Source organism: Aythya marila (assembly GCF_965140915.1).
Source record: "Aythya marila genome assembly, chromosome: 5".
NCBI classification, from domain to species: domain Eukaryota; kingdom Metazoa; phylum Chordata; class Aves; order Anseriformes; family Anatidae; genus Aythya; species Aythya marila.
Window position 1 is genome coordinate 7,410,552 of NC_139046.1, and position 15,752 is coordinate 7,426,303.

The following is a 15,752-nucleotide window of genomic DNA, read 5'->3' on the forward strand; positions in this document are numbered from 1 at the left end:
CTCCTGTGACATCTTTTTCAGTAGATAAATTCTTATAACAGTGTCTTCCTTCTTCCTATTCAGCACTTCACCAATCGGAGAGATGAGTTTGAGGCAACAAGGGAGAACATCCTTGTTTGGCTCACAGAAATGGACCTCCAGCTGACAAATGTGGAGCACTTCTCAAAAAGTAACTTTGATGACAAAATGCGCCAGCTAAACGTACGTATTCTTTTAAATCAGTCGTTTAATAGAACCAAACTGATCCTATCAGACTGCTCTGTCTTGACAGAATCGTCTGCTTTTCTGTAACTTCACATTAGCCAACAGATCTTTGTAGCACTACATTTGTTATAAGACATCAGTAATTTATTAAGTCCCACTCTGAATCAATTTTAAACAGTATTCAAATTCAGATTCAGTGTTCAAGCTCAGTTCTATCCTGCCATTTTCTTCAAACACTGTAATGTCAGTGACAGTGATAGCTGATCTGGAAAGGACCACATGTAGGTTAATAGTAAAAGCTACATTCCTAAATTCAGGCATTCTTTTCTAGGGAGAATTGTTTTGAATTGGCTTTAAGGTAGAATCTCTCCTCTGAGTGCATTGGTTCTAACTGGGACTTTCAAATAGAAATAAGACAGCATGCATGTGAAGTGATTCTAAAGAACATCTGGTTCTTTGCAACCTGCTCGTGTGCTGCTTTCCCCTTTTCCCCCTTGCTATGAATTGTTTTGGGATGTAGGTTTGCTGTTATGTAGGCTGGAGGCCCAAGCAGTCAAACTTCTCTCCTACAGAGAAAAAAATCTCATGTACCCAGTAGAAAAATAAACTCTGATTACCTGAACTTGCATGTCCTGATCCCCTGCAGGCTCGGGACACTGCAGTCATACTGATGTATGCATAGGTGGAAAATACCACTTCATTTGGAACTGTAATCCTGATAATAAAGCAACCTACTGCATCTCTTGAGTAAAAAGATATTTGCCAAATTAAATTAGGCAGCAGTGTCACTTGCTGCTTTTGCTTTTACTGCTGTGAGTAAGAAATGAAGGACAAACCTTAGGCTAGGAATGGGATTTGAAGAAGTGATCTTATTTTCTTGTATGTCCCAAATAGGGTTTTCAGCAGGAAATAACACTACACACCAATAAGATTGATCAGCTAATCGTTTTTGGGGAGCAGTTGATTCAGAAGAGTGAGCCTTTGGATGCTACCCTGATTGAAGATGAACTGGAAGAACTTCATAGATACTGTCAGGAAGTGTTTGGGCGAGTTGCCCGGTTCCATCAAAGACTGACTTCACGGCATCCCGTAAGAAGCAACAGTTACTTTGGTGCTTTGACAAGATTGTGGTGTTTGAAGTGCAATGCTTAGTGCTTACCCTGGCTGCCTGACTAAGTAGATTGAGCTCAGAGGGGTCAGGAACTCCTTCAGTAGGTGTAACTCCCTCAGTAGGTGTACCAGCTTTGCTAAATTTTTGTCATCAGTCATATCTCCGCACACCTCTCCTGTTGGGTCTCTATTTGCAGAATCTGGATGACAGCACAGAAGTAATTCACAGGGTTAATATTGAGATAGTAGTGGTTTGAGGGCTTCAAAGGCTTTTTTTTTTGGTGTCTTGTTTTCTTTAATTTCAACAACGTGCTTAGAATTTCTCTTTATGGATTTGTTTGTGAGGCTCCATCTGTCCACTTTCTTGTGGCAACCCTAGATGGGGAACAGCGTGCTCTTTAGTTTTCACTGAGAACATTTAGCTGATTCTCATTTTACTTTGGCTCAGAAAGAAAGAACATTTATTAAAAAGCCAAATGGAAGAAGTAACATGAACATCTAAGTGTAGCTGTTCACCCTGAATAAAAACAATCGCTTCATTGCTGACCTGTGCAGTCCATTTGGAACGGGGTACCCCTCTGCAAACTGCAGAGAGATGTGGTAGTGGTTTAGTGTCTTGAAAGAAAAGAGTTAGCTGCTGATGGGAGAGCTGTTTTGGCAAAAGAAGGATGAAGAAATGCTTCTCCTTAATTTTAGATATGTGGCTTGGATTACTGCAGCAGACCACAAAACTTCCCAGTAGTACTGTATGACTTAATCGTTAGCTCATTTAGCAGTGTAGACCTTAATTATGAGTGTATGTTAGTTCTTACTAACATGCCATAACTGTTATTTATTTTTAGGGTTTGGATGATGAAAAAGAGACCTCTGAAAATGAGACAGACCCAGAAGACTCCCGAGAAATCCAGAATGATCTCTGGCATAAGAAGGCCATCGGTGACGGGCCCTCTTCCCCACAGTCCCTTTGCCATCTTATGCCACCCACTCAAGGTCACGAAAGATCAGGCTGTGAGACCCCTGTCAGTGTGGACTCCATCCCACTCGAGTGGGATCACACAGGTGACGTGGGGGGCTCTTCCTCACACGAGGACGAAGAAGAAGCAACATACTACAGTGCTTTGTCAGGTGAGAACCAGTTGCTGGCTGTTTGTTTTGAGATGGACAATTGCAGGAGGTCCCTGTGTGGGAAGGGAGGGGGACTGAGGTCTTGCTTCAGTGTTGTTGGTTGGTTTTCAAGTCCTATTAATAGATATGAGCAGTCTCATCTCTTAAGTGTCCTGATGAAGGGAATGGTGTTGTCTAAACTTGGCTTATATTTGTAGAAACATAACGTTTTTAAAAACCTTACTTTTTAAGAAAGACTGATAAAAAACAGTGCCAACAACTTTTTATTTTGTTCTTTGTCTTTGCTGTCCCTAATTGTTTCAGTTGTTTTTAATATCTGGAAAATATTGCATAGTGAGGAAAATGACATTATTCTTTTTTCAGATGTAGAAATCACTGAAAATCCTGAGGCATATCTTAAAATGACCACAAAAACTTTGAAAGCATCTTCTGGTAGGCACCTGCTAATGCATGTGTCTGAACATGGCAATCTCCCTGTGCTGCACGCTATATTCCTCAACCTCTCTCATATGTAATGTCTGACTTCCTGCCTTGTGTGGACACCATGTCTCATCCTGCCATGGTGTTCTTACGCTGCAGTATTCACATGTACATTACAAAGCAGTCAAGAACATGCCATTTAGATTTTGCCTGGTAAATGCCGAGGTGGTTAACGTGCATTTCATTGTAGTGATCCAAAGTCTTTTGGTACTTTCTTGGTGGTTTGCTCTGGGCAGTATCACTTTTTTGGTTGTTTCTAATTTTAATTATGTAATTACTGGGAGAAATAGTTCCAACTCTGCAAGTATTTTTGTTTGTGTTTTGCATTGTGCATGACAGAACCATGTGTGTCCTGTCTGTTAAATCTAGAACAAATGTTCTCCAAATCAGGACATGTCTAGACGCGTCCCTGCTGAAATGTGTTGCAGATATGTGATAGTATTGTTGGGATGCAAACTTTCCAAAACCACAGTGCAGCCTTTTGTTTTTTAACTCATGTGTGTATTCAAGCATTTCCCAGAAGAAAACAGAATGTCTCATAACTGCATGGCTGTCATCTCATTACCTTTGAAACACTGTTGATGTTTTGCAAATGTGCATGCTTTGCAAGGAAAGCTGCAAAACTGTTGTTTTTATGCCATAACGATGCCATTTTATTTAGAGCGCTTTCTAACTTAATACAAAGCAACAGCTTCCTTGTGGAGATGGGATTTCACATTCATGTCATATGCTTTGGTTTTTATTTGTTTCAGGAAAGTCTGTTTCAGAAGCTCATCCCTGGCATTCACCAGATAGCCCTGTCTGCAGGAAACACCGATACAACCAGGCAGAGATGGTTGGCAATGTGCTGTCAAGTCCAGAGACGAGTACCCCCTATAAGCCAGGCTATGTGAGTTGGAGGCTTTGCAGGCACTGAACCTATACTACGCTGTCTGTACAGCTACAAAGGGAGCTGTGTAGCTCTGTCTTTTTCTTTTCTCCAGCATCAAGGAAAAGATTGGTTGGGGGAGGGGGAGGTTGTTCACTGTATGCAAACTTGGCCATTACTTCTGGTGGCTTGGGAAACCAGTGAGAGTATCTGTTCACTCACTAGAAAAGCTTCTCGAAAGCAATTCAGAGCAGTATGTGAAGCTTTTGATCAGAGACACTGTCTGGAGGAAAATACATCCTCTGTTGTCATAGGTCGATTCTAGGAGAACTTAACTCCACAAGGAGGGGTTGTGAATACCCTCCCTTGGTATTTACTTATATATCTCCCTTTGCTAAGCAAACTGATATGGAGTGTCCTTTTCTAGCACCATTTAATCTGTTTCTGGGCATTCAAAAAAAATGCCCCAGTGGCATTAGCATTGAGGAAAGTGCTTGTTGTCTGTTGATTGTTCAGCCGTGATGGCTGGTTCCCAGTAGTCCCAGCTGTGGCCTTCACCAGCAACCTACAGGCTCTGGATCTGGACCTGTTGTCAGCACTCTTTCAGGCACACTGTGGTACTGGTATCTGGCTGCTTTTGTCACCACTAATACAGTCTTGGAGCGTTAGAGTCAATATTGCCAAAACCCAGAATCCAACAAAGAGCGTCAGCAAACGTAGGTTGTCCAGTACGCATAATGTGCCGTCATGTAATGTCCAGTAGACATTACAAGACTGCCCTACCATGTCCAGTCTTGTAATAATTAGCATCACTATGGTGTGTGTTTGTTTGTTTGTTTGCTGATAAGGCACAGAGAGCCAGCATAAACTGTTAGCAAAGAAGCAGAAGCCCAGTGCTGTATCTGACATGCAGGAGCTCAGCACAGACGGGCACTTTAACATAAATGAAGCTTGACCTTTGATGGCTGGTTAATGTGCAGGGCTCACGCACCAAAATGTCATTCCAGGTGAAGCAGCTCAGCTCTGCAAGCAGCACCAGCGTCAACAAGGAGAACATTGCGTCTGCTAACATGAGTGATGAAGAGCCCCAGGATGACCAAGAGCTTGTGAATATAGCAGCTGCAGAGAAGCAGTCAGGTACAGAGCATTCGGGCACTAGGAGTGGCTTAGGTGCTGGGGTGTTTTACCTGTGGTTCTTGGGGCAACAAAGCAGAGATAGCACAAAGACAGGACATTTGCCTTGGGAACAAATTAATGTATCTTGCTAAGATTCATTGAGCTGCCTTTTTACTTGGTATTGTCCAACACAAGTTTTCTGTTCAAAGCTTTTACGTTTTCTGCTAGAATCTGATTTTTTATTACTCATAATATACCTCTTTGCTGATTGGAATGAATGGAAACACTTTTGTGTGGATACTGAATGCTTCAGAGATTTTTAATCAGATTTCAAACCAAAGAAGTGTGTTTCTTTGTCTAAACCAAGATAGCCCTATTTCATTTCATTAGTTGTTGGTACTCTGTATAACAAAACACAATAGCTCTCATTTACAGAATAGTTTTGTCAAAGTCAGTAGTGTACTCAGTTCTTCGCTGTGGTCCTGTCCTCAGAATTGGTCAACAAGCTGGTTCTCTTAACCGTGTAAGACCTCATTCCTGGTTTCAGGTGCTTGAGGTTGTAAGATCACATCTATACTGCAATCATAAAAGCAAATCAGTGTTAAAAAGAACATAGCTATATGCACCAGTTTACCTAATTTATGCCTCTAATCTCACAGATGGACCAGGGTTGATTTCTGTATATGGGGTGAATAGGTAAACCTAAAATAAAAAAAAAAGTCTTTAAAAAGATGGAGAGTGACTCTTTGCTCAATCAGATAATGACAGGACAAGGGGGAATGGTTTTAAACTGAAAGAGGGGAGGTTTAGTTTAGAGATTAGGAAGAAATTCTTAACTCAGAGGGTGGTGAGGAACAGGTTGCACAGAGAGGCTGTGGATGCCCCATCCCTGGATGTTTTCAGAACCAGGTTAGATGAGGCCCTGAGCAACCTGATTTAGTGGGTGGCATCCCTGTCTATGGCAGGGGGGTTGGAACTGGGTGATCTTTGAGGTCCCTTCCAACCTAAGCTATTCTGTGATTTATGATCAACATGCTTAAAATCCTGTTTAATATTATTGTGGATAACTTGACCAGTAACGTGAAAGTGTGGACTCCATAATCTCAAGTAAAAAAGATGTTAAGTATTACATGGTAGCAATTATTTGGCCTTAAGTAGGTTGGAGAGTAATTTACTTGTGAAACTGCTTGCATCTGTTTTATGGACTGTTCACCTTACTGAAGATGTAAACATTTCTTGTTCTGTCACTTGTAGGCATTATTGATAGGTGGGAGCTCATTCAAGCTCAAGACCTCAGAAATAAACTCAGGATGAAACAGAACTTGCAGCAGTGGCAGCAGCTGAACTCTGATCTCAGCGACGTCTCCGCTTGGCTTGATAAAACTGAGGAAGAGCTGGAGGAGCTGCAAAAAGCGAAACCTCCAACCAGCATGCATGAGATGGAACAAAGGGTCAAGAAATTGAAAGTAAGTTGTAGCACATTGAGAAACAGGATTTCAAAATGCTGATGCTCTTTATTGTTGTCTTTTGTGCTCCTATGGTTTGTCAACAGCATGAATTCTAATAGCAATGTGTGTATGTCACAGAGGAGCTAAGCTGTTTTCTGCTAAGAGGACTAAAGAGGCTGGTTAAGCAAGGTGCTTCTGTCTTCAACTGCAGTCAGTATGCCTGGGTACAACAGGCAGACAAGCTGAAGTGAAAACCCCTCCCTTTCTGTTTTCTTACCAAGGAACTCTATGCTCTCAAATCAAAAACATTTGACCCCAAATGTGTCTCTTTAGGCCATATGTTTTAGAAAATAAACACAGAAAAAGGCTAAAAAAGTGAAAGCTTAGACTCCCCAGATGCCAGGTGTCTGGCTTTGTCTTGGGAGATGTGGTTGGGTATTCTGAGCAATGATACTGGCATTTTTCCCTGTTCTGTGCTATTTCTCCTCTACACAAACCAGAAAAGGATTGCAAATTAGCCAAGTCTACAGACTGCAAAGTCTAGGCTGATTTAGGCTGATTTTCTTTTAATTGAATTAGTATATATATTTTTTGTTTTATTTTGTTTTGTTTTGTAGCTCCAAAAGGGTGACCGAGCAAGATCTGCCCTAAAGCTCTGTTTTTTAGCAACATGGTATTTGCAGAAAATCTTAGCTCTAAATAGTGCTTTTGTTGTACCTGGAATCAGGTAGTTGAAGGATACAAAAATTTCAAAAAGTGCAGTGATATTTTTCAATTAGCAAATATAGATTTCTCATTGAATAGTATGTATTAGTTTAAAATGAGAAACAAAATTAATTCATTAGTCAGTCTCTGCTAATTTTCAGCCAAGTAATAAAACAGAGACATGATAATGTGAACATTCATCAGCATGTGAGGTCATGTTGTGTTGCCTGCTATGACTCTCAGCTTCCATAAATTAATTAGAACTAAGCAAAGTCTGCAAGTGGAACCAGCGGGTTACCAGGGTACGTTTAAGTGCTACATTCCTCAGACTCTGGTAGAACCCTGAGAGAACAAGTACTACAAACACTTGTGGGAGAGCAAAATCCCTGTGTGCTTAACCTCCTGCCAGCAGCTTCGTATGAGTTACCCAGATTGCAAGACTACTGATCAATTTGGTGTCACACCCTGGGTGATGCTCACAAATGAGACATTTTGCTGACCAGGGCAGGGATTTATGAGGCATGTTTAAAGGATGTTTAAGCCTACACAGAAGACGAGAAGGCCTTGAGCAATCATTAGGCCAAGGAGAATGACTGTGTGTGACTCCACTTAGAACAACTCTGATTCTATGCGCCAGCCTGGCTTAGGCACCAAGTGCTAGGAGAGATTCAAGGGATGTCTTGCGAGGGGAATGAGGTGCTTTCCCTCAAGCTGGAGCTGGGTGTCTGACCTCTTTGAGGAACGGAGCTTCCATTCTGCTTCTCTCCTGTGAATTTTCTAAACAAGAGTCCAGATGGCTAAAAATCTCTGTAGACAGCTTGGGTCTCTATGGATCTCTAGAATAGCCAGCATGCTGTATAAGACCATGAATTTCATGTGATGTCAGAACATCCCAATTGCCCTGGATAATGAGAAAGCCAGTCTGGCTGCAGGCTGGCTTACGGGTGGTTAAAAGTCTGTACTGGACCATTTGTATTGTCTGATATTGAGAGAAATTTTGCTGCTTGGAGGGAGGCTGAACTCTTTGTTGGGCAAAATGTAATTTAGACCAGTGGCTTTCAACAAGTGGGCTGCAGACCTTGAGAATACATAGACTGAGATTCTTACTCACAAAGGCTACTAAGAAAAGCAATCAGAGCAGTGTTGATTGCAGTACTCATCCTGCAGCTCTTACTTCTCTAGTGCAAGAGCCCACAACTTGAAAAAGACTGAATACCCTTGATTCAATCTGTAAACTTACTGAGGGTACAAGATATTGTTTGGCATTCATTTAAGAAAATAAAAAATGTGGGCTCTACATTAACATAAGGTGGTTATATGATCCAGCTATGACTTGGCAAATTCCACATTATTTGACCCTGCAATTTTAAGGGAGAGAGGGAGCACAGGCAGGGATGCCATTCAGAGGGACTGTGACAAGTCAGAGAAATGGGATGAAACTGAGTAGAGAGAAGACAAATGAATTTCTCATAACTGGGTGGCCTGATGTGGGACCAGAGGCTCAGATGGGAGAGTGAGCCTCCATCATGTGAAATATTCAAAATTTGATTTGTTCAGGCCCTGGACAGCCTGCTCTAAGTTTGAAGTTGGCCCTGCTTTGAACAGGAGGGTAGACTACAAACCTCCAGCATTATTTTAAGATTCTGAGGTGGTTAAGCCTTTAAACATCAAGAAGAAACATCATGTGATGACATATGGGAATATTTGTCCAAATGTCAGGAAAAAAGACAAAAATGCTAAGCTCAGGAATGAAGAGCAGAGGTAGATTAAGACATAATGCTCGTAACTGAGGGAGAAGCACAGGGCCAACCAGATTTGTTTTCTCCTGAGTGAATATTTTTAGTTTTTTAATTAAAAAAAAAAAGCTACCTACTTTAATATGTTCCTCAGCAGTGTCTGAAAAGCCACCAGATTCAAACAGCATTCCGCAATAACTCTGATATTATTTTTTTTAGGACGTTGTTTTATTGTAAATAAGCAATATGTTTTTCCATCATTCATACAAGCTCCTAATCCTCTTTTCCTACCAGGACATGCTTAAAGCGTTTGATAACTACAAGGCAGTGGTGCTTTCAGTTAATCTGAGTAGCAAAGAATTCCAGAAAGCAGAGAGCACAGAGTTCAAAGAGCTTCAGAACAGGCTTCGGAAGGTGAACTTGCGCTGGGAGAAAGCAACTCATGCATTGAACAAGTGGAGGAAAGGTTTACAACAAGCCCTACTGCATTGCCAGGTGCATACAATATACAGCTTATATGGGAAAATTCCTTTTTAGGATGCTTTTGTGGGGTAGATAATGAGAGAGAGCAAAGGGGGAATTCATGCCCATTAGTAGAATGGTTACTCAGAATCTAAAACAAGTGTTTTCTTCTCATAATAACCTTGACTTTGTTGGTTTTAAAGGGTTTGGTAGAAATATCTCTGAACTGGATAATACCTTTTTATTATATAGGTGCAATAGTTTTACAAGATTGCTAAAGCTTCAATAATCATGAATACATTGTCAGCTCTTTTTAATAATCTGGGCTGTTATCTTATGTGCAAACCTTCCCTTATTTCTCTAGGAATTCCATGACCAGAGCCAAAAACTAGTCCTGTGGTTAGCTAGTGCTGACAGCCGAAGGAATGAAGCACAAATCACGGATCCAAATGCTGACCCCCATACAATACTGGAATGCCAAAAGGAGCTAATGGTAAGTGTAGATGTAACTACAGCACCTCAGTTCTTCCAATGAGTTAATAGCTCTCACCACAAAATGAAGAGCAATTTGTTTATTTCTCAGGATGTTGATAGCCTCTCCCTGAGCCTGCTCTATCAATCAGTCAGGCATGGGATCAATTTCTGAATGGGCTAAGAGACTGTTGAGGCATTTTTCCATAATTATGCATCAGATATAAGTTCAGGTCCCCCAGGGAAGTGGTCACAGCAGCAAGCCTGCCAGAGTTTGGACAATGTTCTCAGATATACGGTCTGATTTTTGGGTGGTCTTCTGTGGAGCCAGGAGTTAGACTTGATAATCCTTGTGCGTCCCTTCCAACTCAGGATATTCTATGATTCAACGAATTCCTGATGGACAGTCTTTATGCTGAAATAAGACTGCCCACATCCAACTATTTCTAAATGTTAGTTCAAGCAGGTGCAACCAGTCTCTTAAAGAGAGATGTTCATTTTATGTGTAGCTGTACCAGCCATTCCCATGTATTATGGATTGATGGGCAGGTTGAGTTGTTCTTTAAAGCCTTCCAAAGCTTATCTCTGTATAAAAACATCCTCAGAGTTGAAAGTGGCAGTTCATTGCACTGTTTTTTGTTTGTTTGTTCTAAGCAACTGGAGAAAGAGCTACTGGAACAACAGCCTAAAGTAAACTCTCTTCAAGAACTCTGTTCTTACCTGCTGCTTAAATCAGATGGTGAAGATTACATTGAAGCTGAAGAGAAGGTCCATGTAATCGGAACGAAACTAAAGCAGCTTATTGAGCAAGTTTCACATGACTTAAAGACGATACAAGGAAATCTGGTGAGTCAGAGTTTAAATACTAGTTTGTGTTGTCTTTCTTACTGGGAAATAATAACAGATTAAGAATAGAAGTATTTATAAAATACTAACTTAAAACTTAGGTACTTCCACCTTCATAAGCTGAAACGAGAACAGTTAACTCTGGATATAACAAAAAGCTTTAGTACTGCAAGGCTAGTCAGGTATTGAAATAGATTGCCCTGTGACATTGTACGGGATCCATCCTTGCTTGATGAGTTTCAAAAAGACAGAAAAAAGTCATGAATAACCTGGCCTGATCTCATAGCTGACCCTGCTCTGAGCTAGAGGTCAGACTAGGTAAACTTCCTAAGGGCCTTTCCAACCTGAATTATCCTATGATCTATACCAAACATCAAGCCAAGAATGTGTAATGAACACATTGGACTTCTGTAGTCTGCAGCAGTACACTGCTTATCACTGAGAGATAGCAGATGGAGGTGGTTTCAAGATAATACCTGCACCATTACAGTTTCTTCTCATTGTGCATAGTAAAATATTTTGTTACACTGGAGCATTTGTTTACTGGAGCATCTGTTTACTGCTAGTTATTCAGCTAAAGAAGCAATGTGGCTCTGCACCTGTAGAGAGACAGTGGGAGGTGGGTCTTTTTGCACTTTACCTGTTTTGAGCATACATTTTTAAAGAGGAAGTTGTGGTTACCTTTTAGGATACCAGAGCATTCCTGCCAGTTCCAGATGACCTGGACTCAGGATCCTATCATCCAGTCACAGTGAAAGCCAGCCCTCCTGTGAAGAAGGCAAGTCTTCTTTTCTAATATTTTACTATCAGCATATAGTGTATCTCTTTTTTAGCGTGAAAGTTCCTCAAGTGTAATCACTTTACCTTTTAAATGCATGTACTGTATTACAGAATTTACAACAGAACTTTAAAGTCTACAACTGTCTTTTCTAAGAAAGAGAAATTGTAGTTTCTGAATCCTGGATAATAAAAACTATTTCTCTCAACAGATCACAGTAAGGAGAACTGAAGGTGGCAGAAGCAACAGCAGCACAAGGTATTATTTTATAATCATCTAATCTCATGAAGTATAGTGAAAATGAGAGAGGCAAGCTGAGTGCCAGGGCAGCTGTTCCTCATAAGTTAACACACAGAAGGTGATTTCTTCCAGTGTGCAGCATCTCCTCTATGTACCAGCTCTGGGCTGCACTTTGGTGAATTGCTTTCCTGTAATACCCGTGCTCCTAAACCTCTGCATTGATGTGCAGCCTTCACTCAATTTTGCACTTGAGAAAATATTTTTTGTGACAAAATTGGGAATATTTATGTTTTAAATCTTTGTTTAATCCCACCGGCTCATCTGGACAAAGAAACTTGCATCTTAGAGCCACTTATTAAAAACAGACATGAAAGACTAAGCTAAAACATCACCCCCAGTACATGAGGGTCTGTTCAAAGGACTGATTGTGATGATGTACAGGGAGAATAGAGCCAAAACAGTCTGGAATGGTGGCTTTCCATTGTGCATTTCCAAGTACTTAGAGTGGCTTGTTTGTCTGCTGGGAAAACTTGACTTTGCAACCCCAAAAATAGCTTAAAGCAGTGACTTTTTACCCTATTTTAAAGACATGCTTCTTTTTCAGTAGGAAGGAATGTCAGCTGGCTTTCTATTTAGCAGTCCTGCATGCTTTGAAGTTACAATTGAGTGTTTCATGCGCAGTGCAGATATACATTGTAGATATGCAGCCCTGCATCATAGAGGAATAGCATGAAGCAGTTAAAATGACTTAACATTTCAGAGCTTGAATATATATATATATATATATTTTTTATTTTTTGTTGTCTTTTCAGAGCTGAAAGCCATCCACAGCCTACTAAAGTAGTTCCTCGGTCCCCCTCCTTCTTTTACCGTGTATTACGAGCAGCATTACCCCTTCAGTTGTTCTTCCTACTGCTGCTACTTCTGGCTTGCATGATTCCATCTTCTGAGGAAGACTACAGCTGCACCCAGGCAAACAACTTCGCCCGTTCTTTCTATCCTATGCTGCGATATACCAATGGGCCTCCACCAACTTAGAAAGAAGCCTAAGAATCTTCAGTTACACCAAAACACTCTTTGTGGTGCTTGTTTTTATGCTGCTGGCATCAATGAAACACTGATATCACGTAATTAAATACACAAACTTTTATGCTGTGTTAGTTCCCTAAACTAGCCACTACAGCACTCTGATGTCCTACGCACCGCTGCCCAGGTCTGCTGCAGCTAAATAATGCCTCACGTTTATAAGCTCCTTTCCTTGTTGAAGGGAATGTGTTAAATTTCACATCTCAAAATGTATATCTTGACAAAATTTCAACATTTTTGTACGGAAAACAAACTTTTTCTATAGATTTTTAAACTGTAAGCAACACACTTTATACTTTGATGCAATAGATACACTATTTTATAGCTGCAGTGCTCTTAAGCTCGCAACGTGATCAAATACTGAGTTATTAGATGCAGAAACTACTTCACAACAATCTGAAACACAGCAGTCTGTCTTGGGTTAGCATGACGAACAAGCAGTTGAAGAGGCACTTTGCCTAAAATGATTACTGCACACACTTCACACTAAACCTGTATCTTTCGGTACTGTAGTCACGTGGTGGAAAGAACTCTGCATCTTTATGAATCTTTGTTATTGTATTTTATTCATCTAGCACATTCAATAAAAGGATGCACATTTGTTTTGTTTTACATGTAGTGTTCTAGTAATTAGGACTGCTGTGTTGTCTTTTTATACCACCTTTGAAATATGAAATTGTTACATTGCATGGAAATGGTTTATAATGCACATATTTTCTAGATGAACGTGATTGTGTAGACTATCCCTGATGTATACAAATAATGTAATGACTTTTTAATGAAAGATTTTTTTCAGTTTTTAACCTGCTGAATAGTGTACAGTAACTTGAGAGAGAATTGTGCATTTTTATAAATTTACTGTAAGATTCTCCACCTTTCAAATGAAATTAACACTTTAGGCAATGGCTAGAGAAACACTGTGTACAGTCAGCTTTGCCATTACTTCTTGGTTGTACAGTTCAAGTACTCATTAAAATTCTGCCAATGTCTGCAGGGACTATTGGTCTGTCTAGCGTGGGGGCAACCAGCGGTGTGTTCCAACAGTGCTGACTCTTCTACACCCCTATAAGCCAAGGTATTTGCATGCTAATGCAACAGAAATGGAATCTGTGTTCTGTGGCACAGATCCTTTCTTTGCAACGGGCTGTAATTTCCTGGTTCATAGCGAGATGAATCAGATAGTGCTTATTACTACTTTGAAATGCTGAAATATTTCCCCATTCTGAAGCTATAACTGTAAGTGATGGCAGCACTGAACACAGGGAAGCGCACATCAAGGGGAGCTTGGTGCAATAGAAAAGGGTTTGGTTGAACACTAATAATTTTTGTTTGGTTGCAGTGAAAAATCCCCCAGAAATTAGCCCATTTCTGTAATGCTTACCTGTAGGAAATAAGACTTACAGTCAGCCTGTGTGAATTCTCTTTCCATTTCTATGCTTCTCACCACTGATGGTTGCATATTGCCCATCATCTAGCAGAGGAATTTAGGAAACAAGTTGCTCTGCAGTCTTATGTTCAGAAAAAGCCCCTGTAGCAAGCAAACATGTTCTGCCCAACCCATGGAGGCAAAAACAAAAAAAAAACAAACAAAAAAAACACAACATTGCTTATTTCTAGAATATTAACAGTGATGCAGTTAGGTGTGCAAACTTAGCAACATGGTTTAGAAAAGTCAAAGCCGACAATTTGCTAATATTTGTTAGTGGTGTCATACTGTACAGTAGTACACACCTACACTGGGTGCTCAGATGTGAGAGAAAAGGCTCCAGCTCCATACTGAAGCACTTTGTGTAGCTTTTAGCTGTGGAGCCAGGTTTGTGCTGGAGTTTCACAGCTATGGCTCTCACCTGGCATTGGATCACAAGGTAAAGAACGGCTCCTCCCCCTGCTTCTCCCTCCCCCACTCCCTCTGCTATCATTATTTTGTATTTTGAAAGCAATTACTTTCAGATGGAGCTCATTTAAGTTTCTGTCTCTGTAGAAGTCAGCCAACGCTAACCATTATTTCATTGCCAGGTTGTCACAAATGCCCATGCAAATCTTTCTGCCAAGAACTAATAGTCAGTTGCTGACATGATATTCAGTTCTTCTGCCATTAAGCAACCTGTGCAGGGGAAAAAATGTGAACAATGTTAAAAGGTCGAAGGAAAATTTCATAGCCTGCAATTTCCTTTCATTATGTACAGTTATATCAAATTGTCGTGCTGATGTAATAATATAATATGAGGCGCTTTCATGAAATTATCTCAAAATGTCGCCCCCCCAAAAAAAAAGTCTGGGAAATAACTTGAATGTTTTTCCCCCCACCCCTATTTTAAATAGTTTTACTTCCAGTTGATTATAACCACTGTAATGTAGGCTGACACTGATGTCTGCTTCAAACAAGTCATTATATCTATCCCCCAATTTCCTGGTGTCATCCTCTCACTCAGCATTTGGTTGTTAGCCATCAGCGAAGGGGAAAAAGGAAGAGAGCAAGGGTAGGAGCAATGGTGAGAGCAAGCACGCATGTGCAAACGCATCATATGCAGGAGTGAAACTGGTCTACAGCTAGTTTGGAGTTTAAGTCTTTGGCAGGGAGATGCATCAAGCTGATTTCAGCAATACCTCACCTCCTCCCAAAATAGTCAATAATATTTCTGAAAGCAGGGCAAGTGGAAGACTATTTATAAGAAATTGGCACCCTTAAGTTTGCCCATCCCTGAAAGCTCCATCATCTGTAGTCACTTGGAGCTGTGAAAGTTCCTAAGAACCCTGGTACCTGGACAAATTAAATCAGTCTACAGCCTGTAAAGTGACTGGGAAGGTAAGGGAAGACACTTACCATAGATACCATGATCACACACATCATAGTCTCATGAAACCAGTTTGATATCAGCTACAGGAAAGAAAGGAGCAAAAAGCCATATATTTAGGTTTCGTGATACCTGTTTATTCAGCCACGACAATCTACAACTGAACGAAGTGCATATCACTGGAAAAAAAAATACTGCAAGTTCACAGAACTGAAGAATAGCTGAGAGAAAGGCAGCTCCCCCCCATCAGTATTACATACAGAAAGTACTTCAAAAGGCACC

At 40.6% G+C, this 15,752-nt stretch overlaps 1 protein-coding gene across 5 annotated transcripts in view; it reads left to right on the plus strand.

Annotated features, from left to right (window-relative positions):
* SYNE2 (spectrin repeat containing nuclear envelope protein 2) overlaps positions 1 to 13,662 on the plus strand; it is a 186,354-nt gene extending 172,692 nt beyond the window's left edge. For 3 of the 5 annotated variants that reach the window (XM_082762021.1, XM_082762022.1, XM_082762023.1), the window contains exons 106-118: positions 64 to 201; positions 1,099 to 1,293; positions 2,157 to 2,439; positions 2,803 to 2,871; positions 3,672 to 3,808; positions 4,795 to 4,924; positions 6,158 to 6,369; positions 9,087 to 9,287; positions 9,619 to 9,747; positions 10,380 to 10,571; positions 11,260 to 11,349; positions 11,561 to 11,607; positions 12,402 to 13,662. In XM_082762021.1, coding sequence (XP_082618147.1) covers positions 64 to 201; positions 1,099 to 1,293; positions 2,157 to 2,439; positions 2,803 to 2,871; positions 3,672 to 3,808; positions 4,795 to 4,924; positions 6,158 to 6,369; positions 9,087 to 9,287; positions 9,619 to 9,747; positions 10,380 to 10,571; positions 11,260 to 11,349; positions 11,561 to 11,607; positions 12,402 to 12,627 — 2,049 coding nt within the window. In that variant the 3' untranslated portion in view covers positions 12,628 to 13,662. The remainder of the gene's footprint in view (positions 1 to 63; positions 202 to 1,098; positions 1,294 to 2,156; positions 2,440 to 2,802; positions 2,872 to 3,671; positions 3,809 to 4,794; positions 4,925 to 6,157; positions 6,370 to 9,086; positions 9,288 to 9,618; positions 9,748 to 10,379; positions 10,572 to 11,259; positions 11,350 to 11,560; positions 11,608 to 12,401) is intronic. The other 2 variants (XM_082762025.1, XM_082762024.1) reach the window with 2 other exon arrangements.
* The last annotated feature ends 2,090 nt before the right edge of the window (positions 13,663 to 15,752 follow it).